Source organism: Crocodylus porosus, unplaced genomic scaffold, assembly GCF_001723895.1.
Source record: "Crocodylus porosus isolate Cpor-Errol unplaced genomic scaffold, CroPor_comp1, whole genome shotgun sequence".
In the NCBI taxonomy this organism is placed as follows: Eukaryota; Metazoa; Chordata; order Crocodylia; family Crocodylidae; genus Crocodylus; species Crocodylus porosus.
In genome coordinates, this window is record NW_017728914.1 from 17,485,764 (window position 1) to 17,512,621 (window position 26,858).

General features: G+C 44.0%; 1 protein-coding gene and 1 long non-coding RNA gene across 3 annotated transcripts in view; one reads left to right on the forward strand and one right to left on the reverse strand.

The window, feature by feature from the left end:
- Window positions 1-26,858, forward strand: part of ATP10B (ATPase phospholipid transporting 10B (putative)) — a 299,969-nt gene that overhangs the window by 234,033 nt on the left and 39,078 nt on the right. For both annotated transcript variants that reach the window (XM_019534887.1, XM_019534886.1), the window contains exons 4-7: window positions 6,434-6,638; window positions 11,925-12,010; window positions 15,909-16,015; window positions 24,240-24,371. In XM_019534887.1, the coding sequence (XP_019390432.1) occupies window positions 6,434-6,638; window positions 11,925-12,010; window positions 15,909-16,015; window positions 24,240-24,371 (530 nt within the window). The remainder of the gene's footprint in view (window positions 1-6,433; window positions 6,639-11,924; window positions 12,011-15,908; window positions 16,016-24,239; window positions 24,372-26,858) is intronic.
- Window positions 5,320-26,858, reverse strand: LOC109309976. Its single transcript, XR_002101103.1, has 3 exons — window positions 26,508-26,858; window positions 10,196-10,204; window positions 5,320-5,331 (listed from the first exon to the last, which is right to left on the reverse strand). It is a non-coding gene; the product is annotated as an uncharacterized LOC109309976 (long non-coding RNA).

Genomic DNA, 26,858 nt, shown 5'->3' on the forward strand with positions numbered 1-26,858 from the left:
GCAGACGGTCTTTAATGAAGGGTTGTGCTGCTGATAAAGAGTACATAAGGTGATAAATGACACCGGTGAGTAATTTGAAAATTGAAATCACCACTGACACCATTTACCAAGAAACTAGTCCAATACCATGAGCATTTTCTCCATTGTAGGTTGAGACATAAGGTGATTCACCAAAGACACGATAAAAATAACTCTTCCTTTACAAGGGCTGAAAGGAACTGTGTCACTATTGTCTACTCAGGCTTTCCAATGGCCATTGCAACATTTTTTAGTCACTCAAGTTTTCCCCAGTAACAGTGGGTGAAGGAAAACTGAGCAGCAGAGAGAACGAAAGGAAAAGAGAAAAAATATCCCATTAGTAACAGATGGCTAAAAGAAAACAGGATGCAAAGACATGACTGCTTAACTATGAGGGCGATGTGAACGTCAGAAGTGAGAGACAGATCATTTTGGGCTTATCAGTGAATAAATATTCAAATACAAGGTTAATAGGGAACAATTCTTGAATTAAAACTGAGCATACTGCTCCAGGATAAAAGAAATGGTACAGATTAGAGGAGCCAACAAGGTTGTTGAGGACTGCGCGGTTGTTATGGAAGTTGTTACTGATAAAGCAAGTACTAAATGTCTGTGCAGTAACAGCCATTACTGTGCAGTCCCAGCAGTGCACAGGTCATTTCCAACCCTACAGAGCAGTAGCATCAGCATCATGGTTCGTGCCCACTGATGCTATGTCACCGTAGCAACAAGCTACATCGCCATAACCCATCACTATGGCAACATGGTGTCTTGTGTAGATGCGCCCAGTGGGTAGTAAACTAGTGATACAGGAGATGATTCAGACTGGGAGTGAGGCCAGAGAAGTAAAAGAGAGTACAGAATGGGTGAGGCTGGAGTAAAACTGTAGCAAACATAGCTCAACCTGGAAGGAGAAAACCATGCTGCACATGGAGATAAAGACTGGCAATATATTTGGACTTTGTAGATGTTTTGTGGTAGATGTTTCCTTTTAGTTTCCATCGTTCTAATTTTAAGTAGAGTAAAAGTACGGGATCAATGAATGATCCGGGAAGTGGTAGGGACAGTCCACAGCCTTGCAGAGTCCAGATGCTAAAGGACACAAATTGGCAGTTGCATTGGTGGCAAGAAGGATCTGTCCCTCCCTTTTCACAACCCTCTTCCAAGAAGGATTTGCTCAGAGAGCCCTCCTGGGGACATCTTTATTACTCCAGGAATAAAGTATGCTTCTTTTTTAGAATGGATTTAGCCCTTCTCTTCAATCACAACAGACCTACTATTTAAATGAACCTTATCCTAGACTTCATTCTAGTTGAAAACATATTAAGTAAAGTTCTGATTAACATCTGTCCTCTACTTTTATTAGAGGTAATTGTTTCTACTGTCAGACCCCCTCCATGGTAAATGCTTATATGCACCATAGCTATTAGCTAAGCCAAGTGTAGGAGCTGAATCTACCATCTGGTTCATCAGTTTACTTCCCTTGACAAACAACAAGACTGGAGATAGGTCTGGTAACAAAAACAGGAGACAGGCCTCAGGAAAAAACAGATACAATGAAGAGTTTCACACACACCCAAAGGGAATGTGTATGGAATAGTAAGAAGGAAAGCAGGCAATTGAGTAAGAGACAGCCAGAGGCAGCAGACAGCATGCCTGGCAGTGAGAGGAGCAACCCCACATCTCCCAGGGCCCCAAATCAGAATCTGTAATTACTATGCAGATCTCCTGTCAGAAAAATAAGCTTCCTTCTCCTGAACCACGGAGTGAGAATCTGTTGTATAGTTTTTATTTAATTTATTAGACTTCAAGACCAACCATATTCTTTTTCTTTCTGCTGCAAGGCTGTAACTTGCCTTTCTTTTTATTTAGTTTTTGTTGATTCAAAAGCCACAAGGTTTTCTTCACCACCGGAGTTCTAACAAAGGTCGTAAAAGTTGCATTTCATTGCTTATTTTCAATAGAACAGGTCTCCACAACCAAATGTGTCAAATTTGTGCGTATGGGCTTAGCCTTAGGTTTGTAATAAGCTTCCAAACATACCTGAGAGAGTTGAAATATTAACTGCGGCTGAGAACTCAGTTTGACTTGTTTCAGCATCTGTATTTTGGGTGTTGGAAAGCACCAGGGAAATAACCTCCTTGTCTAAAATAATCATAAAATCATAGAAAATTAGAGTGGAAGGGACCACAGGAGTTCATCTATTCCAACCCCCTGCTCAAAGCAGACAGACCATAGCCAACTAGATCATCCCAGCCAAAGCTTTCTCTAGCCAGGTCTTAAAAACCTCCAAGGATGGAGCTTCTACCACCTCTCTGGGTAACCCATTCCAGTTTTTTTTCTACCCTCCTAGTGAGAAAATTCTTCCTAATATCCAAACAAACTTCCCTTGCTGCAACTTGAGACCATTGCTTCTTGTTCTGTCATCTGCCACTGAGAGCAATATAGCTCCATCCTCTTTGGAACAACCCTTTAGATAGTTGAAGGTTACTATTAAATCCCATCTTTCTTCTCTTCTCTAGACCAAATAAGCCCAGTTCCCTCAGCCTCTCCTCACAAGTCACGTCCCCAGCCCCTCACCATTTCTGTTGCCCTCCACTGGACTCTCTCCAATTTGTCCACATCCTTTCTGTAGTGGGAGGGCAAAACTGAACACAGTACTCCAGGTGCTGGCCTCACCCGTGCTAAATAGAGGGGAATAATCACTTTCCTTGACCTACTAGCAACACTCCTACCAATGTAGCCCAGTATACCATTAGTCTTCTTGGCAACAAGGGCACACTGCTGGCTCATATTCAGCTTATTGTCCACTGTAACCCCCAGGTCCTTTTCTGCAGAGCTGCTGCCAAGCCAGTCAGCCCCCAGCCTGTATCGGTGCATGGGGTTCTTCCATCCTAACTGCAGGACTTTGCACTTGTCCTTGTTGAAACTCATGAGATTCCTTTTGTCCCAATCCTCCAATCTGTCTAGGTCACACTAAATCCCAACCCTACCCTCCAGCATATCTACTACTCCCCCCAGCTTGGTGTCATCTGCAAACTTGCTGAGGGCACACACTATGCCATCTTCCAAGTTGTTAATGAAGATATTGAACAAAACCAGCCCCTGGACTGACCCTGGGGCACTCCACTTGAGACCAGCTGCCAACTAGACATCGAGCCATTGATTACTACTCTCTGAGCCTGATGCTGCAGCCAATTTTCTATCCACCTTACAGTCCATTTATCCAGCCCATACTTCCTTAGTTTGGCTGAGAGAACGTTGAGGGAGACCGTATCAAAAGCCTTGCTAAAAAGCAACGTACACCGCATCCACAGAGCCAGTCATCATAGAAGGTAGTCAGGTTGGTCAGGCATGACTTGATCCTGGTGAATCCATGCTGACTGTTCCTAATCACGTTGTTTTCCTCCAAGTGCTTAGAAATGGATTCCTTGAGGAACTGCTCCATGGTTTTTCCAGGGATTGAGGTGAGGCTGACTGGTATGTAGTTCCCTGGATCCTCCTTTTTTTCCTTTCTTAAATATGGGCACTATGTTTGCCCTTTTCTAATCATCTGGGACCTCTCCTGATCATCATGAGTTTTCAAAGCTAATGACCAGTGGCCCTGGAATCAATCAGCCAACTCCCTCAGCATCCTCAGGCACATCCCATCCAGCCCCATGGACTTGCACATGTCTAGCTTTTCTAAATAGTCCCTACTCTGTTCTTTTACCACTGTTGGCTACTCATCTCCTCCCCAAGCTGTGCTGCCAGGTGCAGTAGTCTAGGACCTGGCCTTGCCTGTGAAGACTGAGGCAAAAAAGGCATTAAGTACTTCAGCCTTTTCTGCATCCTCTGTCACAAAGTTGCCTCCCCCATTCAGTAAGGGACCCACACTTTCCCTGATCGTCCTCTTGCTACTGACATACTTGTAGAAAGCTTCTTGTTAGCCCTCATATTCCTTGCCATCTGCAATTCCAGTTCTGCTTTGGCCTTCCTGACTTCATCTCTGCATGCCCGAGCAATGCTCTTATATTCTTTCCTAGTTATTTGTCCAAGTTTTCACTTCTTATAAGCTTCCTTCTTGTGATTTAGTTTGTTGAAGAGTTTCCTGCTATGCCAAACTGACCTTCTGCCATACTTGCTAGTCTTCCTGCACATCCGGATGGTTTGTTCCTGCACTCTCAGTAAAGCTCCTTTAAAGTACAGGCAGCTCTCCTGGACTCCTCTCCCCCTCCTCTTCCCAGGGAATCCTGCCCATGGTTTCCCTGAGTGAGTCGAAGTCTGCTTTTCTGAAGTCCCAGGTCGTTACTCTGCTTCTCTCCATCCTCTCTTTCCTCAGGATCCTGAACTCTACCTATCTCATGGTCACTGCTGCCCAAGTTTCCATTCAATACTACATTCCCCACCAATTCATCCCTGTTTGTAAGCAGCAGGTCAAGAAGAGCATGGCCCCTCATTGGTAGGCCTGTGCAAGTAGGCAGCTATTCAATTCAGCTTTGGATCCAGCCACTTTGGATGCCAGTGATCAGATCTGGAGCTCCAGACCAGGTTCCTGCTTCGATCCAGCCAAAGTGGCTCTAAAGCTTCGGAGCCACCTGGGAGATCCGGCCATAGGGTATAATGGGGAATCAATGAAATATCTATAACTTTTTTGTTCTTTGTCTGATTTAGATGAAAATTGCAGAGGTGGTAGCCTCTGCTTGGAGCATGAAGCCTGCCAAGTTTCAAGAAGATTGGTGCAGGGGTTTGGGAGGAACAGCACCTCAAGCTGCTGACAGGCAAAACTCGTGACATAGATGACCCTATGTGTGTTAAGGCGCAGCGGGCTGAAAACTGCAGGGGTGGTGGCCCCTGCTCATGCCACAAAGCCTGTCAGCTGTCAAGGAGATAGGTGCAGGGCTTCTGGGTTCTCAGGCCCTGAACCTCCAGCTGCTGACAGGCAAAACTTACGACATGGGTGCTTGTTCCTACAAGCCACAGTTTCCACAGCACCAAATCTGGACCCAGGTGGAAGCCTCGACGGTGAGCAAGCAGTCCTGCCTGGACAAAAACCTTATAGGTGCAGGCAGAGGCAGTGGCAGTGGCTCTGGAATTGCAACATCCTCCAGCCATTTCCCTGGGTCTCTTAGCCTGCCTTCTCTCTCTCACTGCTCTTCTTCCAAGCCCATCTTCCTTAGCAAATTCATCTAAAAGCTGGCCTGTTGCTCATTGGCCCCAAAGGTTTCCCTTTTTTTCCTGCTTCCTCAAGCCAGGCTTGCCGCTCAAAAACAAAAAGTGGGGGGGCACGAACTGGCCTATCAACTGCCTACAGACTGCTTACCCTGTATGCAGCTCCTGGTCCCTGGCTCCCTGGTCACCAGGGGAATCTCCTTTCGTACCTGCTGGGCCTGGACTGGCTCTGCCCCCTCATTAGGACTTCTGTCAGGCCCAGGCAGCAATCACTCAGCAATCAGCAATCAGCAGTCACTCAGTCAGCAACACTCCCAGCTTCTCAGCCCACATCCCCCAAACACACACAGCCCACCAAACATCACTCAGTAAGCCAAAGGCACAGGTAGCTCTGGATCACTTACCTTCCCTGGGCAGGATCTCGTATCTGGTGTCTGACTTCTCTTCCCGTTCCTCCTCTTGCCCCCAGCAAACTGCCTGCAGACTACTTACCCTGTTTGCAGCCTGTGTTCACTGGGTCCCCGGTCACTGGGGCCATTTGTAAACATGCTTGTACCACAGTGCCAGGCACTTTTAAAAGCACCCAGTGCAGCAGCGCATGCAGTTACGTAAATGGCAGAATGTGTGTTAGTGCTGAGAAAATGGCATTGGCGCATTTTTGAACTAAAAGACCTCAAAGGTGCTTTAGTTTAAAAGCTTACTGCCACCATTTTCTGTGCACTGACATGCATTTAGCCATTCGTACAACTGCACGCAATGCAGAACAGTGCGCATCAGCTCACGTGCAGACTAGATTCGATTGATCGACTCTGCTCCAACCTGCCACATCTCCGACATGTTGCGGGATGAAAAGGTATGTGTGTAAATGCCCTGGGTGCTTTTAGTGGAATATTTCACATTCTCAGTAGAGAAGTTCCAGTCAGTTCATCCCTAGGGTTTCAACCTTCGAAGGAAATGTACGGATGCTTTCCATTTTATGGCTTTAGATCTTAATATTTTCCAGCTGTAAACTGAGTGTTGCATGGGGCAGTGCAAGTACCTAAGATGACTATCACTGTAGTGTTTTGCTTCAGTCAAATATTTTTATATAAATGATATGCAACTTCCTTTCCAGTGCTGAATGTAAGAATTGGGATCTCTGGCTGCACAGTAACCAACAATCTGAAGTATGGAACAGCCCCATTTTTTTTCTTGAAGAACCAGTAGCTAATGCCTTCTATCCCTAATGTGCCCATTCACCTGCCACTCTTTTCTAACCCAACAGGAAAGAACAGGCCTATGTTGAAAAGTGCTGGAAAGACGTGCAAGTGGGAGACTTTGTACAGCTGCACTGTAATGAGACCATCCCAGCTGATATCCTGCTACTCTACTCCTCTGATCAGAATGGAACCTGTCACTTAGAGACTTCCAACCTCGACGGGGAAACCAATCTAAAACAAAGACAGGTGGTGACAGGATTCTTCCATCAGGTAGGCATATTGGAAAATATAACCAGAGGATATTAATTGCAGCCGACCTCTATTTGCATGACAACTAGTTGCTAGTGTGACATGTTTGATAAGAATGTTCTGAGAGGCTTAATTACCTCTTCTTCAACCTAGGCCATGTACAAGCATTCATTTCTAGTGGTGGAAAACTCCCACTGCTAGAAATGATTCCAGGAGAGGGAGCAGTACAGATATTCTGTCTGCAACTGCCCTTTCTCCCCTGCTCCTCACACCTTCTCAAGAGCAGACTGATTCTGGTCTAGGGAAAGCATGATCTATTCCAGTCTTCCTGTTCCCAGTGAGGACTGGAACAGCAGAACTAGTGCAGCAGAGCAAAGTCTTGTACCCACTTCTCACACTGGGGACCCCAGAGTGAGAAGCAAGCAGGGCGCTCACAGCACTGCTGTCTACTCAGGTCCCGAGAGCTGAGCAGAGGGAGCAGCAGAGCAACACCCCTGCCTACTTCTCACTCTATGGACTCCAGAGTAAAAAGCAGTTGGCGAGCAGCTGGCAGCTGCTGCTCTCCTTTTCCCTCCTGGTCTATGGGAGGGGCTCAAGCAGCTGCTCCTCACAGTCCCTAGAAGACACAGGAGCCTTCCTCCACAGCTTGGCTCCTCTTGGTCCCCAGGAAGCATTAAACTGTGGAAAAGTGTACAGACATTCAGTCTCTCAGGAAAAGCTGTCCCAGAAGCAATTTATATCTGGTTGTAGTCACGTTATGGCTGTCCCAGAACAGCCTTTTTTGTTCTGGGAGAAAAAGCTTCAATGTTTGTATGCCTGTGGTTTCTTTCAGTAGAGCAAGAATTCTCTCAGTAGAACTGAATGTCTGTATGAGGTATAGCTGCAGAGTAGGGCTGCCTGAAGCAGGCCTATTAGATTCAGATTCAGATATGGCCCAAATCAGGGACAGAGATTTGATTCATTGATTTGGATCACTCTCCCTGATTTGATTTGGCTGAACCCGAATCTGAAGATTCTGTGCTGATTCGGAGAATCAGCAATTCGGACATAGACACAGCTTTAAAAGCTTCTTCTACATACCTTGAGGTACCAGCCGGGCTTGTGAATACTGCGATGCTGGGGTGGATGGAGGTCCCACAGGAGTGTGAGGAGACCCCCAGCCTGCTCCCCGGTGGACCCAGAAGTGAACCAGAAGTGCTTCTGAGTCTGCTGCCGAGTGTGCTGGGGGCCCCCTGGGGGCCGAGTGTGCTCCTGTGGGGACTCCATGTGCCCCAGCATCACAGCATTCACAAGCCACCTGCTACCTAGAGGTATGTAGACAAAACATTTAAAGCTGTGTCTATGTCTGAATCGCCAAATCTTTCCGAATATCTCCAAATCGATTCGAAGGGTTGCAGTTCAATTTGGAGAAATTAAAGGGTCTCCTGATTCCTTCGGATTCAGAGTTTTGGCCATCGAATGGGCCAAATCTCCACCAAATCGAATCAGGGACCAAAGCTTTGCACTGCCCTACTGCAGAGACAAGCCATCCATTGGCATGAATGCACTGCATAATAAGTTGGGCTTTTGGCATACTTAATGGCATAATGGGATCTGATCTCTAATCCCTACAATTGCACCTTCTGCCATACACATATGCCAGGATGCACAATCAGATCCCAATAATGCCATTATTACTTGCCAGTGCAAGGGGATCCTGGATCCATGATTGTGGGACTACACAGGGGCTAGTCCCAGAGCCCCAACATTAAGCTGGCATCAGGCTGCATGGTGAGGACCCTGTCACCTGTTCAATTTAAGAAATAGTGGAAACAATCCATACAATTATTACATGTATTTTGTGGAATAGTTCTGTGGCTTATTTCCCATTTTATTGTGACATTAATTGCCTGAATGTGTGGCCAGGTTACTGTTTAAGATGTGATTGACTAGTTAATCACATCATAAGTGTAACTTCTGCCAGGTGCCTAGTACTATGACAACCAATTTTTTGATGGGTGGTGGCAGGGGAGGCTACTGGAGACATGCAATACCGAGGAACACTAAGCGTTTGCCTTCCCAAGACAGTAGTGCCTTTCAGCAAATGAATTTGTCTTCCAATACATTTGGGTGCCTGAAACCACAGCACCTAATTTCCCGTTTAAGCAGTTCCATCCCCTACAGATTGTATCATGGTGCATAGAGTATGGAAGGTAGGCAGCAGAGGAACTGCCTTCTGTTTAGTTAAGAAATAGAGTTAATAACACCTTTTCCTAGTCCAATTTCTGCAACAAAATAAATACTTGTTTCTGTTTTTACGTTCAGTGCATCTCACGCTTCATTCCCAATCAACCACCTGCAAGACTGGCTTGTGTGTTTAACTGACAATGCAACAGCTTGAGATAGATTAACTAGTTAATAGTTCTTGGGCATATTAATTTGAAACTAAATCATAAAAGGCTTTACTTGAAAGTACAGTGTATACTTGTGTAGGTAATTAGAACAAATTTAAATATGAAAAGTTAACTAAGATTAAAAATTTTCTATCTTTAGATAGCGGATTGAATGATGGCCATGATATGATTAAAACATTAATGTTGACTTTTTTGTATAATTCAAATTTCTTTTTCATGAGCAATTGATTGAATGTTCCTTAGGAGTCATCCTTTGATAAATCTCAAAATTATGAGGAAGTAATGTTAGCACTGTATTCGTACTCTTAAATAACTTTTCGAGCATACTGGTTATGGTTATCAAATAGAAAAAATAAGTTTAATTAGCCACATCCAAAGTGAAACATCTTGATTCAGTGAAACTATCATTGGAAATGGAGCAAAATATTAAAAACATATAAACTATTCTCTGAATTACACAGATCTTTTTCTAGTTATTGCAAAGGGGAATTTAAATTAAGGTATAAAAATAGGAACAACTAGGGCAAAAATTTCCAAATGTTTATTTCTGCCACAACAGTTGATCAATTTAATTCCTTTCCAGTGAGGTTTCTTTTTTTTATGCAGTCCCAGTGGGTGTTGCAACTGTTTCATCCATCTTCCCCCCACCTCCCCATTCAGTTTAGTGGAGACTTCAGATGAATTAGCAGCAACCAGAGCCAATCCAAGCAGAGTGTGGGGCCCCGCCCCCACCCCAATCCCACGCACCCCAGCTCCAAAAAAGCTGCCACTGCCATTGGCAGTGGCGGGGGGCAGATAGCGGGCGGCTGGGTGCAAAGCCACAGGCAGCAGTGCAGAGTCACCAAGGGTAATCAAAAATTCAGGCCATTGCATCTTGTTCCAGTAATGAGGAAAAATCAGTGATAGGTATTTTGATCTGATTGTTTTTATTTAGAAGGAATGTGTAAAGTCTTGTTTCCTTGAGGACATAAGGAATCAAACAATATGAGAAACTGTCTTTGCTCAACTCCAAGCCTTTTTTCAGAAAGCAGTTAGTCTGAAGAGCCTTCTTTTGGCTTTACATCAGGGTTATTCCACCAGTGCTTCTCAGGCAGCCTTTGTCTCTCTGCTTCCTCTCTACATCTGTTTTTGAGCTCTTAATGTGCATGTGAGAAGTAACACATATACTTCTCCGTAAGCAATGACCAGTGAACCCTTTCAACCAGCATAATTCAAATTGCTGATTAACTTTTGAAGTGCTCTTGTTTTGGATGATGACATATGCCCAAGTTCAGTTTAGAGACTGTTTTTATTTTATAAAGGTCACATCTACATGTGCATGAATGCACCTTTGCTACTGCACATTAAATTTAGTACCTCTAATATAAGGTACTACATAAATGCACAGTACTCACCGCTAATGCACAGTAGCAAAGGTGCACGATCTGTTTGTGACACTTAACATGCAGTAGACTGATTCTACTGAGCATTAGCATGGTTTTTGCTGTAACGTGCTAATACACAGTAGAATTAGTCTACCACACATTAAGGGTCTTGTGTAGATGTGCCCAAAGGGTCTTAACTATTTCTTACAACTATTTTAAATGAGGGCTGATAGTTGTATCCAACCCAACATTTTCTTCAGTTAATTCTACTACGTATTAACACATTACCGGGAATTAACTTAGTTCCATGTGGAACTATAATAATATCCCTTGTGGAATGTAACCCAGGACTGTTATGGAAAATGAGAGGAAAAAACTATTGTGCCGGATGAAGAGAGTTCATATTTTTCCCCATCTGGCTCATGGCATATTGGTATGTTGCTGAAAATTACCTCCTTATGAAAGTATGTTTCATGGCTAAAGGATTGCATTCCATTTAAATTGAAGCTAAATATAATTTTTACAGATTTGATTAAGTTAAATGCTTTCTGAATTCCCATGTTTTAATTTCAGGTAAAGGGAACTTAGAGGAGGATGAACTATAAAACATGTATGAGTCAAACAATAATTGAGTTAATCCATCATGCTAGAATTCTGATTTTTCTGAGGTTGTACTTATATCTGCTGTTCCTAGTTAGCATCTCTTGCAGCTAATTGTAAATAAGTCTTGTAAATGCACTGCTAGATATCTGTTAAAAGGGTAAATCAACAGAATTAGGACTGGTGCCCCAAAAGGACAAAGGCACCAATGTTAAAAATGTATAAGCCTATCAAGTGTAAAGATGAACTGACCTTATTAAGACAGTGCGTTGCCCCAGGAAGATAGTAATGGGGTATTCCGAAGGAAGAAGCAGAATGTCCCAATGGACTTTCAACCAAGTATCTCAACATTTTTTATGAACATGTATTATCCTTATTTTATGTGAGGGTAGTAAGTATGGCCCTCACTGCTTTGTAGGTAGTTAAATTATTCAAGTGATATTAAGTAGCTACCTCAAAGTCACATAGCAAGACACTGGAAGAGCTCGGAATAGAGCCCAGGGACATTGATGCCAAGCCCCATACTATAAAACTTAAACATCACTCTAACTCTAAGGTTTCATTGAAAAACACACAAATTCTGAGAGCCTACAAACTAACTTAAGGCCAACTTGTACCTTTTTGATGTATGCACTATTCAATGGGAGTACTGTAGAAATCCAAGGACAACATTTTTACTGTATAGAGGACTAAGAAATAAAAACTAGACATCTCTGTACAGTGTAGGCAGGGAACTTGTTCCCCACTGTTTCCCAGGGCTCTTTATTTTTTAGCAGTGTAATGGGGTTGCCAAGATTGTTGTTTTACATTTAATATTATATGGCCTACCAAGTAAAGGTTTGCCTGTGTTGGTTATTTTGAAATCTTTGACTGCAGTTAGCCATTTTTATTTTATATTTTTAAGGGGTTTTAGACACCCTAATAACCCTGCAATGTATTTTCTTTTGCAGAACTCTGAGTTTCATCCAGAATTTTTCCAAAATACCATAGTCTGTGAGATGCCAAATAATGATCTCAATAAATTCAAAGGTTTTGTGTAAGTATTTGCTATAATGAGCTTTCTATCATTGTCATTAGATCACCTCTGAACCTAAAAGTATCATTAAAAAAACCCTAAGTATGTTGCAGAAACTGTTTCACCATATACTTGAGCTGAGATGGCTAAGGCCAGCATATCTGGAGTTTGAGTGTGTGGTCTGAGACCAAATCAAGGTTAATTTTCAGGCTTGGATTCAGTACATGTCAATATGACATGAGTTGTTTTCATGAAGTTTTCAGATATCTTTAAGCCCAGTACCCTTTAAAACTGGCCTCAAACCCAACACTGTAAGAACCAGTTGGGTAGGATTTAAGTTTACAATATCCCTCCCAGAGTTCAGAGACCTTCAAGTGCTGTTGTGTTTTCCTGCAAGGTTCTGTTTTTTTCTGACCACAGGGAAGAAAGATATCATGAATGAACTAATTTTGCTTGATTTTGCACTTGCAGTAATTCCACAGAAGTCAACAGTTATACTAATGCAAAAGTATAAATTTACTAGTGTAAACCAGAATAAGTGAAGCAAGAATCAGGAAGACATGAAGAAGAATGTCTTGCTTTTGAGAGCTTATCTAGGGGCCTTGTTACACATTATGCTGTAAGCTTTCCAAATATTAATTTGATTAGTGTTGTTCAGCTTAGTGGAGCAGTCACACCTTAAAGCGAAAAGCCATCTCTGACTGTCCTTCACCTGCACAGCTGTGACTTGCCACAAGGGGCTTGACTAGAAGCCTACGTAAAATGTTTTTTAGGCAGTTCTTGGCCAGCTGGCATCCTGGAATGGGGCAGGAGAGAGGGGTGGGCTCTGGAGAAAAAAGGATCGGGTCCTTCAGAGCTAAGGCAGTGCCCAGCTGGCTGGCGGTGAGACAGGGACAAGCTCTGGTGAAAAAGGGATTGGGCCTGATATCCAAGAGGCCTGATCCTTTTTTTCTTTGGAGTTCATGACCCATACCACAACTGGCTTGCCAGGCACCACCTGAGATTTGAGAGGTATGATCCTTTTTTTCTTCAGAGTTCGTCCCCCTGTGCTACCAGCAGCAGGAGCAACGAGCTGGTCCAAGAGCTGGCAGGAGGCACCACGACCACCAACCATTCTGGGGCTTCAGCACTCACTCCACCCAGCTGCCCCTGGGTTGAGGCACCATGCCTGGCCCCACTGCACTCCAGCATCCCTGCTTACTCAGGAGGGGCCATGGAATCCTGGGATAGTGGAGGATACTGCCCTGGAGCGGCATAACTTTAAGCCAAATAACTCGTGCTTTAAGCCACTTAAAGGTGTTACTGTCCAGCCAATCCAGGGGTTATGAGCTCTAGAAGCCCCTTAAGTTTGCTGTGTAACAAGGCCCTAACTCTCTCAACAATGGAGTTGGTCCAATAAAGAATGTCACCCTAAGGAATTCTTCCTTCTCAAAAGAATCAGGCTCACTATCCCTAATTTAGTCTTCCCTTTTGTAGAACAGGAAAGGGAGATGCACACAATTGTTCTCTCCAGGGAATATTAAAATATTCTCATTGCTCCATTTATTAAAATATATGGCATTCAGAGAGATTTTCATATGTGAGGTAGTCAATGTGCTTGTCTGATCATATAAATGTAGTCTAATATGGTCTCAAAAGGTGCCTGTACCCATGCCCTGGGGTGGGGAGTGGGGCATTTTAATTAAAGCAGCTCTCAGGAGCCACTCTAACTAAAATGCCCACAGTATCTCATGTATTCAGCATCCCTTGTTTCAGAATGGTGGCAGGGGTGCTTTAACTAAAGCTTGTTGGACGAGCTTTAATTAAAGTTCCTCCGCCACCATTTTGAAACCTGGGACACTGAATACATGAGACACTGCAGTACACTGAAGCCTTCTGATTAATCGAATCTGCTCCAATGGGTCCTAATGAAAACACGTTGGAGCACATGTAAATGTGCCCAAAGATAAACCCAGTGTAGGACTGATCAGGAAGATGGATGCATCAAGACATCTTGAATTTATATTAGTCTCTGATTGCAGTTTTGCCCTCTTAGGACCATTTGCCTGCCATGTAAATTGCAGGAGGTCTCTAACATAGGTCTGCTGTAACGTGGCACAAAGCAACTTCCATAAAATTCAGGGGATACAAAGGTGAGTTGCATGAGACCTGAGTTCTTCCTTCTTGTTTTACTGTCAGTTGCATCAGTTTAGAACCTGTATGGAGCCACTTTTACATTGACATTCAAACGTCACCTTTTGTTTGAATAGAAGGGGGGTGTTATCCAATATAAACTAAATGTTCTAAGGTATAATAATACAATGCTGCCAGGTTACACTTTCCCTTTATAGTTATTCTTTTTGTTCTCACTATAAAACTATAAGGACTCTGAAGGACTGACTCTATAAAAATTGTGCGTGTGACCTTAGACATTCCTGCTTGACTTGTTTGAAAACAAGGACTGAATTCCTGGATTGAATCCAGGTCAGAGGGATACACGGAGGCTTATATTTTATAATCTCGCCAAGGCCTTATCTAGACTCCTGAACAAAGAAGCAATATTGTTTTGGGTTTGGGGTTTTTTTCCACTTCAATGTAGTAGCAAAAATGTTTTAACTTACACCAATATCTAACACAGCCCCCCCAGATTCCAGTTTCAACCCCCAAGAACCCTGCCAGGTAGAGCCTGACTCCCAGGCACCGTGCCTCATGCCAGCAGACACATGCCGCCCAATGGCCACCCAGAGCCCCAGCCTGACCTCCCAAGGCCCCTGCCAGCTGAAGACTGCCCCCCATGCCCCCTGCCCTGCTAACCTGAAGTTGCCCTCCTGTCCTGCCTGCCAGCTAAGGGCTACCCTTGGAGCTCTCTTCCAGTCCAAGGCCGCCCCACTGTGCCCCTTCCAGCCTGGTGCTGGCACCTAGGCAGCTGTTTCTGAAGCCTGGAGCTCTCCCTGGCTGCTGCAGAGGGGTAGAGCAGGGTAAGACCAGCCCTGGACTAAGCTGCTCTTGTCGGGCTCAATTTGCTCCCAATGCAGATGCACATGTAGCTGCATACCTGGGAGCAGTTTAATGCACCTGTATTTACTACACAGTAAATTCAGAGACATTAATTGTATGTTTAGGCATGCCAACTGAGGCTAAAATCCAACAGTAGTAAATGAAAATCACAAATACTTGGAAACCTCGTTTGATCCTGACTTTTAAGATTGCAATACATGCCACACTGTTAAAATCAACCTCATCACATCATAAGTCCAGGCTTTGGGAATGACCTCAGGAAGGAACCTCATTTTGAGTGTATCAAACTTGCAAAGATACTGATGCCTGCAGTGTCAGGGGCCAGGTAATAAATTGATGGAGCAGCTCCCTAATGATTTGCTTGCTGAAAAAAAAATCAAGGCTTTACTAGCAATCAGGTCTGTCCTATGAAAAGGGATCCTAAATTGTAAGTCTGGGAAGGGAAATAATGCTGGGTCTAGTGATAGTGAAACTCTTGCCTTGCATGTGGATCTTCCCTGAGATGAGAACTGTGAATATTGTCCTTAAATGCTAACGCTGAGTCTGTTAACCTAATCTAAAGGAGAACACCTGTGAGCGTTCCTCAATAAATCCATCTGAATCCTGGTTTAAATTGTATAACTGTCTTATCTTCACAGATGCTAAAATAAATCTATCAGGCAAAGAACACAATCAAAAAAGGTGTCCTATGAATGACTAAGGTTTCAATCTTGACGATATCTCCATACTAGTTGGTTTAAATAGGTGCCCAGACTTCTGGACACATCCCCTTATGCGGGGTTTGGATCGGGGCCAAATAAAGTGAAATATTTTTTTCAGTCCTTACAACTCTGGAATTCCATCCCAAGAACAAATAATTACACATTAGATCTGTGTGAGAACAAAAAAGAGATATTGCATCATTTATTTTCCTTCCTTGCAGGGAGCAGCCTGATGGCAAAAAGGTTGGTTTTAGCAGCGAAAACCTTTTGCTTCGTGGATGTACAATCAGAAACACTGAGGTTGCAATAGGAATTGTTATCTATGCAGGTAAAAAAAATACTTTTCATCTAGCTAAGTTTCTCTTTGGATAACTTCAAGTGAATATGTATAGTCTAACACCAAGCTGTAATTTTGCATTTTGCTTTAAGAAGTAGTAGTCCACAGGCAAAATGTAGCTTGCTAAAATGAAGGTACCGGCCATTTATTTCTAAAGCTGCTGTATCATTCAACTCAGTCCCTGGTGCCTAGTAGTAAGTAGTCAGATGACGTATTAGCTGAATTTTGATGTCCTGCAGCAGTTACTCAAATTGCCAAACAGAGTGAAGAAAAGATAAAATGGTGTGTTCTGTATCCCATCTCATTCCTTAGCTTCTCTCACTCCTTGGAGTCTCACAACAGGAGAGACTCCCTATGCCTGAAGAAGGGTAATTGCGCCCAAAAGCTTGCTAAGAACCAAAAATCCATATCCCATGTCTGAATTCAGAATGGCGAGTAAGCAGGGCCACATAGAGAAATAACTTTTATTTATACAAATATGTATACTAACTGTGAAGACATTGGTACCCAGATCTGTAGCAGAAACCGTAAGGTGCATAGATGCTGTTAGGCCTGCTCTTTCTGAGCTAAAAGGTGGTGCATCAGAATTGAGCTCTAGAGGAAGAGTATCTGCTTCCCCCACAGACTTACTGACCTTTTGAGATACCATTCACCTCCTGAGTTATTCATTTATATTTCTGGCTCGCTCTCCTTGTGTTGGTGGACTGTGTTCTTTTCTAGCACAGATTACCAAACACCATGACTTCCCTCCTAGAAATCACTTTAAAAAAATATCAGGGAGCCATTCCCACTGAAGTTCTTCTTTTAGGAACTGGAGTCCAATTTTTCATGTTTAGCCCAGTCAGTTCTCAGTATGGTCCTCTGGCCACTTGTACAGACTTTACATTTCTTCTCATCACTGGTCTCTTCACTGCTTACTCCACTAATCATGAAGGTTACAGTCTCAAGTTCATTCTTGAATCTCAGTGACTTTGACCCAAGCATGTCTTCAATATGATTTTTCAGCTGAGGCCTAATTGTTAATGTCAGTGTAAAAGTTGATTCCCTTTTTCTTCTAAAATCAGATTCACCTGAGCCAGCACTTGTTTCATTTCTGGGACTCATTGACATTGATTATACTTTAGCTTTCAATCATGATCCATAACCTTTTCTGAGCCACCCTTAGCAGTCACATTATATACTAGCACATTTTCCATTTGTATAAGTCTATTACCCCTTCAACTTTCTTTTTAATAGAGGCTTCTGCCTTGTGGAGCAGTCTTTTAGTGTGATTGCTTAGCCTGCATGACACATGTGGCTGCACTTTTCATGTCTGTGTACGTGACTAAACGTGAGGCAGTTGTGCTACGAGTAAAGTGCATGCAGGTCTTTTTGCAGAAGCTTTGGGCTAGACCAGGGGTGCTCAGCCGCCAGCTTATGGGTCAAATGCAGCCTGAAGAGCCATCACATCTGGCTTGCATGGCTCCCCAGGGGTCAGGGATTTGGCAGATTAGAACCATAGACTCATACAGGAGCTCATCTAGTCCAACCTCCTGCTCAAAACAGGACCATCCCCAACTATCATCCCAGCCAAGACTTGTCTAGCAGAGTTTTATAAACCTCCAAGGATGGAGATTCCCCAATGTCTATGGGTAACTTGTTCCAATGCTTTACTACCCTCTTAGTGAGAGAGTTTTTTCCTAATATCCAACCTAAATTATCTTGCTGCAACTCGAGACCATTGCTCCTTGTTCTGTCATCCCCCATGACTGAAAACAGTCTAGCCCCATCCTCTTTGTAATGACCGTTCAGGTAGCTGAAGACTGCTATTAAATCCTGTCAGTCTTTTCTTCTCCAAACAAAATGAGCCCAGTTCCCTCAGCCTCTTCTTATGAGTCGTGTGCCCCAGCCCCCTAACCATTTTTGTTGCCCTCTGCTGGATTCTCTTCAATTTGTCTGCATCCTTCCTGTAGTGGGGGGTTCAAACTGGACACAGTACTCCAGATAGGTCCTTGCCAGTACCAAATAGAGAGCAATCACTTCCCTCGATTTGCTAGCAGTGCTCCTATTAATGCAGCCCAGTATGCCGTTAGTCTTCTTGGAAACAAGGGCACACTGCTGGCTCATATCCAGCTTATTGTCCACTGTAACCCCTGGGTCCCTTTCTGCTGAGTTGCTGCTTAACCACTCGGTTCCCAGCCTGTACAGGAGCATGGGGTTGTTCCATCCTAACTGCAGGACTTTACATTTCTCCCTGTTGAACCTCATGAGATTTCTTTTAGTCCAATCTCCGATTTGTTGAGGTCTCTCTGAATCTTCGCTCTATCCTCCAGTATACATACTACTTCCCCCCAGCTTGGTGTCATCCACAAACTTCCTGAGAGTACACTCAATCCCATCTTCCAGGTCATTGATGAAGATATTGAATAAAACCAGCCCCAGGGCCAGTCCCTGGGGCACTCCACTTGATACTGGCTGCCAACTAGACGTCAAAACATTGACAACTATCCCCTGAGCCCAATGATCCAGCCAATTTTCTGTCTACCTTTTAGACCATTCATCTAATCCATACTTCCTTAGCTTGCTTGCATGAATGTTGTGGGAGACCATATTAGAAGCCTTGCTATAGTCAAGATATATCTTGTCCACTAGGGCTGTGCCAAGCTTCAATCCCTGATTCAATTCACCAGAGATTCGGCCCAATTTGATGGCCAAATCTCCAAATCCAAATTGAATTGGGAGACCCTTGAATCTCTCTGAATTGAATCAGAACCCTCCAAAGTGATTCAGGCAGATTTGGAAAGATTTGGCAATTCAGACATAGACACAGCTTTAAATGTTTTTTCTACATACCTCAAGGTACCAGGTGGCTCATGAATGCTGGGATGCTGGGGTGGATAAAGCATCCCACAGGAGCACAAGGGGCTCCCCAGCACACTCAGCAGCAGACCCAGAAGTGGACCAGAAGCACTTTTGGTCCACTTCCAGGCCCACCGGGGAGCGCGCTGGGGCCCCCCTCCATTGCCCCTTCCCCCGGTTCGGCAACTGGTGCCTCATTGGTCTGGGGGGGGCCCTCAGCACACTCCCCAGCAGACCCAGAAGTATACGAGAAGTACTTTCAGTCCACTTCTGGGTTCACCACCAAGTACAGGGGGGGGTGCCCAGGCTTCTGTAGGACGTGCCATCTGCCCCACCATGACAGCATTCATCAGCTGCACCTGGTACCTCAAGATATGTAGAAAAAAAATTTAAACTGTGTCTATGGCTGAATCGCTGATTCTCCGAATCAGCATCATATGTTCAGATTTGGCTGACTGAATGACAATGATCCAAATCAACTAATCAAATCACTGTCCCTGATTCAAGCTGAATCTAAATTGAATACAGCCCATTTCACACACCCCTAATGTCCACTGCTCTTCCCACATCCATAAAGCCAGTTATCTCATCATAGAAGGCAATCATGTTGGTCAGGTATGATTTGTCCTTGGCGAATCCATGCTGACTGTTTCTAATCATCACCTTCTTCTCCACATGCTTAGAAATGAATTCCTTGAGGAACTGTTCCATGATTTTTCCAGGGACTGAGATGAGGTAGGTCAGGAAAATCATGGCCCCTGGTTGGCCTCTTCAACACTCTCCAAAAATTTCCTGGATTGCCTGTGCACTCCTGTATTGCCCTCACAGCAGATACCAGGGTGATTGAAGAAGTGGCATACCACGGGTCTCTGGCACCCGGAGGCCAATACTTGCAATTGCGCACCTTTCCCCCCCCACCCATCTGTGGCTGACCACTGAGTGGGGGAGGGCTCCCCAGTGGCCAATAGCCAAGCCCAGAAACATTGGTGATAGAACCAGAAGTGCTGGCAGCAAAACCAGAAGTGCCAGCATGGGACCGAATATCCTCTAGAGGGCCCAGCCAGCACCCCCTCCACTAAGGCCAGTGCCCAGGGGCATGGCCTCCACCCCCACCCCCTCCATTAGTATGCCACTGGATTGAAGTCTCCCATGATAATCAGGGCCTGTGATTAGGAAACTTCAGTTAGCTGTTTAAAGGAAGCCTCATCTACCTCGTCTGGTGGTCTATAGCAGACACCTACTGCATCATCGCCCTTGTTGTTCGGCCCTCTGATCCTAACCCGAAGACTTCCAACAAGCCTATCTCCAATTTCATACTGGACCATGAGCAATCATACAACTCCTTTACATGAAGTGCAACTCCTCCTCCTCTTCTCCCCTCCCTGTCCTTCCTGAACAGTTTATACTCATCCATGAGAATGCACCAGTCATGTGAGCTATTCCACCAAGTCTCTGTTATTCCACTCACATCCTAGTTCGGTGACTGTGTGTGGACTTCCAGTTTCTCCTGTTAGTTTCCCCGGCATTCCATGTTAATGCAGCCACCCTCCCATCTGCCAAATTCCCAAGCCCCACATGCCCAGTTGGTGCTAGGCCAGGCTGTAACCCCTTCCCCTGTGGGAGCCACCTCCTACCCTGGCTTCTGGATCAGAGTTGAGGCACATTCCCTACCCTCCCTTTGGGGCTGGGTTGGAGCCTGGCCACGCCCTTTCCCTTTCTGTAGGGCCAGGTGAAACTCCTTTCCCAAGTGGACTATGTTGGGGCTAGCCTGCCCCTGCCCGCCTCCACATGGCTAGATAGTAGGGATGTGCAAAGCAGGCCATATTTGATTCAGATTCGGCCTGATTCAGGGGACAGTGATTCAATCTGTGGATTCAGATCACTGTCCCGATTAGATTTGGTCAAATCCAAATCTAAAGATTGGATGCTGATAGAGAGAATCAGTGAGTTGGCCATAGACACAGCTTCAGATGTTTTTTTCTACATATCTCAAGGTACCAGGAGCATGGGAAGGGCTCCCGCTTGCTCAGCGGTGGACCTGGAAGTGGACCAGATGTATTTCTAGTCCATTTCCGGGTCCACCACTGAGCTCACAGGGGACCTGCCTCCCACTCCCTGGACCTCCCCCGGCTTGGTAATCAGCTGTGGGAGGACCCCAGGTGCCCACTCAGACCCATTTAAAGCTGTGTCTATTTGGGGGTCAGACCTGATGGTCTGTTTAGGTCTCTTCTGACCCTAAGGACTATGATACAATATCCAGATCATCGAATCTCTCCGAAGCAATTCAGAGGGTTCCGATTTGATTCACAGAGACTAAAGGGTCTCCTGATTTGATTCGGATTCAAAGATTTGGCCACCGAATGGGGCCAAACCTTCGCTGAATCGAGTCAGTGACTGAAGCTTCTAACAGCTCTACCGAATAGTACCCACTAAGCACTAGATTGGGAGCACCAGCTTGATCCTGCCTGAGGACAGACCAGGCACTACCAGTCTGGCCCACTGGACCAAAGGACTAGACCATGAGATGTGCTATTCTGATAATAATGGTGAGATGCAACCTGAGTTGAGTGCCCCTACAACTGAGAAGATAGTGGAAGGAAGAACAGAGTGGCTAAGAAGAATGGAGGATGGATTCCTCCTCTGTCCAATGGCTAGAAAGTGGGAGAAATCAATACCTGCTTGCCATACCCAAGACATAGATGGCATATTGAGCTAAACGGCATACATGGAAGAGCCAAAGAGTAGTGGAATTTACTTTAGCTAGTTTTACTTTGTCTCTAGCTTATTGTTTTAGTCTGTCACAAGGTGATGTGTGCATTCAACTTGTGTGAATGGATAATTTTGAATTTATTCTTGATTAAAAAAACAAAAAAATGTTTAGCTTAAAATGTTGTTTTTGACCCCAAATAAAACATTATGCTAAACTAAAGCTCCCCTTGCCCCCCGGTGAACCAACCAGCCCTCCCCAACCCCACATCCCACAAGCCACTCTGGGTGTTGCTAGATTTATTAATGTTTGTCACTGCCAGAACTAAGGAAGTAAGTATCAGTCAGGGCAAGGGCAGGAGGGATGAGGGAGTCTGGTCACTGGGAGGGTTGGGGGGGGCACTACAAACCTCCCTCTCAACCCTGTGAGCCCTCTAAACCCATCAGACACTCCTGAATCCCAACAATCCCCCACAGATCGAGCCTGCCCCCAAATCCCCCCAATCACTCCTGCAGATCCCATTTGCCCCCTGTTCCCCCCATAGACCCCTGATTTTCCCCCCAACTGATTCCCCCAGTCCTTGCCTGCTAGTCCTGTCCATCCTGACTTGACTTAAATGGATGGCCATTATGAATACGTTCTAACATCCCATTAACCTCCCCAAACATCTGCACTTAGCCTTTATCCCCAGGGAAGATGAATGAAGAAATAAACATACATGATATTGTTTAATGCCCTGCAGGAAGTTATTCAGATATCACAATGAAGGGTAGAATATAAGAAAATGATTAGAATAGAAAAAGTGGGCTCTATTGGTAGGCTTTTAATACCAGTCCCTTATTTCCATTACAAATGTAGTAATTTGATTCTAATTTAATAAGCCTATTTTTTCTGTCCTACTGTTTTGCTGGTACTGTACATTCACACTGTAAGAGCTAAGTGACATTCAGATCTTTCATTGCAGGATCTGACACTCTGCATTTTCTTTATGTTAAAGCAGAAAATGTGGGTAGCAACTTCTAATTAAGCCAATTTAACTGCTGAGATATATTAAGGAGTAGTTTTAGAAATCACTAGGACCACCTAATCAAATGATTAATATTCTATAAAAATATAGATTTCTTACTTTACACCCATTTCATCTCAACTATATAGCAGTATGAAGAAAGTGCATACATCTTTCACCACAGTTTCAAACACCAGTGCAAACCTCCTTAGCCTGCTGACTCAGCTCTCTTTGCAGGAGTAAGATGTAGAGGACAGCTAAAATTGGTAATGTAACAGGGTTTTTGTGATCCTTTCAGACCCAGTTTCTAGTACCTGAAACACTTTACTCTAATTAAATGCTTTCCTCCACCAAAAAGATGTATTTTGGAAATTCTGGAAGAACCTTCTTTTTTGGAATTTTTCAGTCTTGTCTCACTTCCTCCATAACAGACTCAGGGTTGCCACCAATGAAGCATACTTGCCACTCTCATTCAGTACCAACGAAATGCCATGAATGAAGTAATATACCCTCCATAAAGAAGCATTGAGAACATGTAAATAAGCACACCTGAAAAGGACTGCCTAAAATTACCACTGCATACATACTAAGAGCTGCTCTGCTGTAGCTACATTGCATCAAAGAGTGGGTCCCCTCAAAGTGGCTGTGTGTGGGTAAAGCATACACTATTTGTGGCACTGTGGGGGTCAGCCTGATGCAGACAAGCGCTTAGAATCTGTATTTTGCATTTGCATTTAAGCATACCCTATCTGTGTACATGTGTGTGTCTGTGTTCATAGAAGCCTATGTGTATAGCTATAAATAAATGGAAACATAACTATATTCAAAGTTAAGGCTACATTATGATTTGCAATTTAAAGTAGGATGTGAACCTATCCACATTGTTTAATTGTGTGCTGTTAACTACAGATGTGCCTTAACCCTGCTAACCTAGTAGGTTTCTAGGCATAGGCAGAACTTTGATCATGGTGTAACCTCATGTAAGCAATGCACAAATGTTTCAACTTAAGTTTAATTTTTGAAACAGCAGTTGGGATGCTATGTAATAGGCTACAGACCCACAGCAGTGGTTTACAAGTGTCCTACTATAATGTGTCTTCTATGCCTGTGGTATTATAACCTGTTCCTTCCCAACAAGTAATAGCAAGTATAGAAAACAGAAAAGCATTTATCTTTCTGCCATGCCCCTCCAGCTGTTGCGCCACTTACTACTGAAACCTTCCACTAGGGCAGGGGTACTCAACCCCAGGCCCAGGCCCATGGCCCATGGGCCAGCCCCAGACCTCAATACTGTGTAATCCAGCCCATGGGGCTGTTAACTGTGGCATGTAGGGTGGGGCAGGGGTCCAATCCCAGTGTCACAGGGCCCTGGAGCCTGATCCTGGTGTTCTGAGTCAGGCAGATGTGGCACAGAGCCCTGGAGCCTGATGCTGGGGTGGTGCAGGTTCCAGTCTAGCCCATGGACCAGCTCTGTATCACTACTCTGACCTGCAGGGCCAAAAGACTGAGAGTTGCTGCACTAGGGCATTCTTGGAGTCAAGTGAAGATTGTGGAGGCACCAGCATATGACTATTAGACGTGGTTCTTCTTTCTGTCAAGGTTAGAAGCAGTGGGGGGGGGGTTTAAACTAATTAAATTAAACTGTTTCTATTTGTGTTTTGAAGGTCATGAAACGAAGGCCATGCTAAATAACAGTGGCCCTCGTTACAAACGCAGCAAGATAGAGCGACGGATGAACATGGATATTTTCTTCTGTGTGGGGCTCCTGTTCATTATGTGTCTGATTGGAGCACTTGGTATGCAATAGCAATGTAAATCTCAGCTTCTATTTGATGGGCTGTTATACTTTGGGGTGATTTAAGGGTTGTTTTTATGAAGGATGTAAGTGATGTCAAAGTTGGTCTGAACAGCCTTTACTCTGGCAAACCTCAACTTTCTTCATTCAAACTTCAGTGGTGAATTACAGACAAATTAAAATTAAAGTATCAAACCTGCATAATCCAGGTGTAAGGGAAATTCTGCTTTGAGTAGAAATTTTTCGGGTCAGATTCATCATTGATTCCAGTATGACTTGCTAGATTACTAATCACAGAAGCTGTTACCTTCATTACTTTGCAACACATTGCATGACAGGCTTCCTTCCAGTTTTGATTGTCTATACTGTATCAATCAGCCCAGGTTCTTGAAATGTTGATGAAGAAAGTTTAAGTCTCAAGAGTTTTCCAGGAGCCACTGCTTTAGTGACTAGAAAGGCGGTGCTTCTTTTGTGGCCTCTAAGCATTTTCACTAAACTTGATCAGAGCCAACATTCCCATGTGCTGCTGCTGAGGTGGGATTTCATGCATGCAGAGTTGTATTGCACAGCACCTGTGAAGTTTTCTAGAGGTTGGCCTGGAGTATTGTTATGTGATAGACCAGAAAGCCATCAGATTAATACTTTTAGAAGTAAATGAGGATCAGAAAAGAGGAATCTACTTCAGTTGAGCAATAAAACCGATGCAATCACTTCTTAATTTTTTTGCTTCGTGTTGCAGTGGCTCATAAATGGGATTTCAATTTGGCAGTCAAGTTCTTCATGAGAGACAGAGACTTTATTTTCATTGTTCCTAGACCACTGTCATACAGATCTAGACACTTGTCTTTTGTCACACTGATGTGAAAGGACTCTTCTGAGTAGTAAAATCCTTTGATACAAAGCTTAATATGTGGTCCCAGATGCAAAAAGAAATCAACATTTAAAGACTATTTTATTTGCTCATATTTAACAAAAAGGAAGACAAAACATAAAACACTCTTTCTGAGTGAAACATGTAAAAAAGTAACAAGTCTGTTAGCTTTCATCCTTTCAAAATGTCTTTCAGACCATAAAATATTTTGTACTTTGAATGATAAACTTGCAGAACTCCTGTAATAAAAATACTGTTGCTGAATTCATGATCAGTATTTTATTTGTAGATAATGCAAAACCAGGAGGCAGAAGTGATACGTGAGATGGAACAATAGCCCTTGTTCAGATAGAATAAAAGTCTATAGCAGCCAAAAGCTATTGCTGCCTAACGGGTGTTCTTGTGGCGAGCATGAAATAATTCTTAAGAATCTTTGTTCCCATCTTGGAAAGATGTACACCTTAGAGAGATGTATTGGTTGTATTATTAAAACCACAGTTCGTTTGAATAATACTTTTTAATCAGGAGTGTAGACAGAGGTCAAAATTGACTAATAAGAAGGAGTGAACCAGTAAAGGTTTCACCTATTGAAATATGTCTGAAGACATAGGCACCATGAGGAAAGACTGCATTTCCAGTACTTGCCTCTTCTGTATCTTCATATACTGGCTCCATATAGAAATTCATTTTGGAGCCAAAGGCATTTTTTGGCAATGTATCTAGGAGACAGGAAAGAAAGATGTTGCAGTAATCCTGGTTTGATGTATTTGAATGCTGCGCAAGAAATATGGCTGATCTGCTAGAAAAAAATGGATGGATTTTGGAAATGCTGAGGAAGAAGCAGCATCAGTTTGAGGATATGGCCCGGTTATATGAAGCAAGGGAAAGGAAGAAATTTAAACTCTCAGAATACAGATCTGTGGTGTCAACAGTAAGGCAGAGAAAAGGAAGCGAGGAAGGTTTAAGAAAAAAGAGGATGGACTCCATGTTAAAGTTATGAGGCCAGTGTTGAAGAAAGGAAATATCAGCCTAGATCAGGGGTTTTCAACCTTTTTTGGTTGGTGTATCCCTGGCAGCCGGGCAAGAAGCAGGGGGTCCCCTGGCAGCCGAGTGCAGGGGGCGGAGTCCCCCGCAGCTGATCGACAAGCAGGGGGACAAAACCAGAAGTCCCGGCAGCAAAACGAAAAGCACCGGGGGCAAAACCAGAAGCACCAGCAGCATAAACAGAAGTGCTGGCAGGAAAGCCGGAAGTGCCGCCAGCAATACTGGAAGTGCCCCCACTTCTCCGCACTGCTGATGCGTACCTCCTGGGGCCTTCCCAAGTACCCCCAGGGGTACATACCCCTGGTTGACAACGCCTGTCCTAGATGATGTTTTGAAACTGTATAAACCAATGTGATCATCCAGAGACAGAAAGCTGAGAGAACTAAAATGGGTGAGGAAAAATGCTCTGGGGAGACTCCTGCAGACAGTGATCAACTAAAAACACACACACTTCAAGTTCATAATTATTGTTAATGTAGGATATAGTAGTACATTTCTGTAACATACTGATCAAGTTTAAAGTATGTTTTCAGCATTGCTAGGAACTATTGCCTGGCCCCTACTACAGAAAGA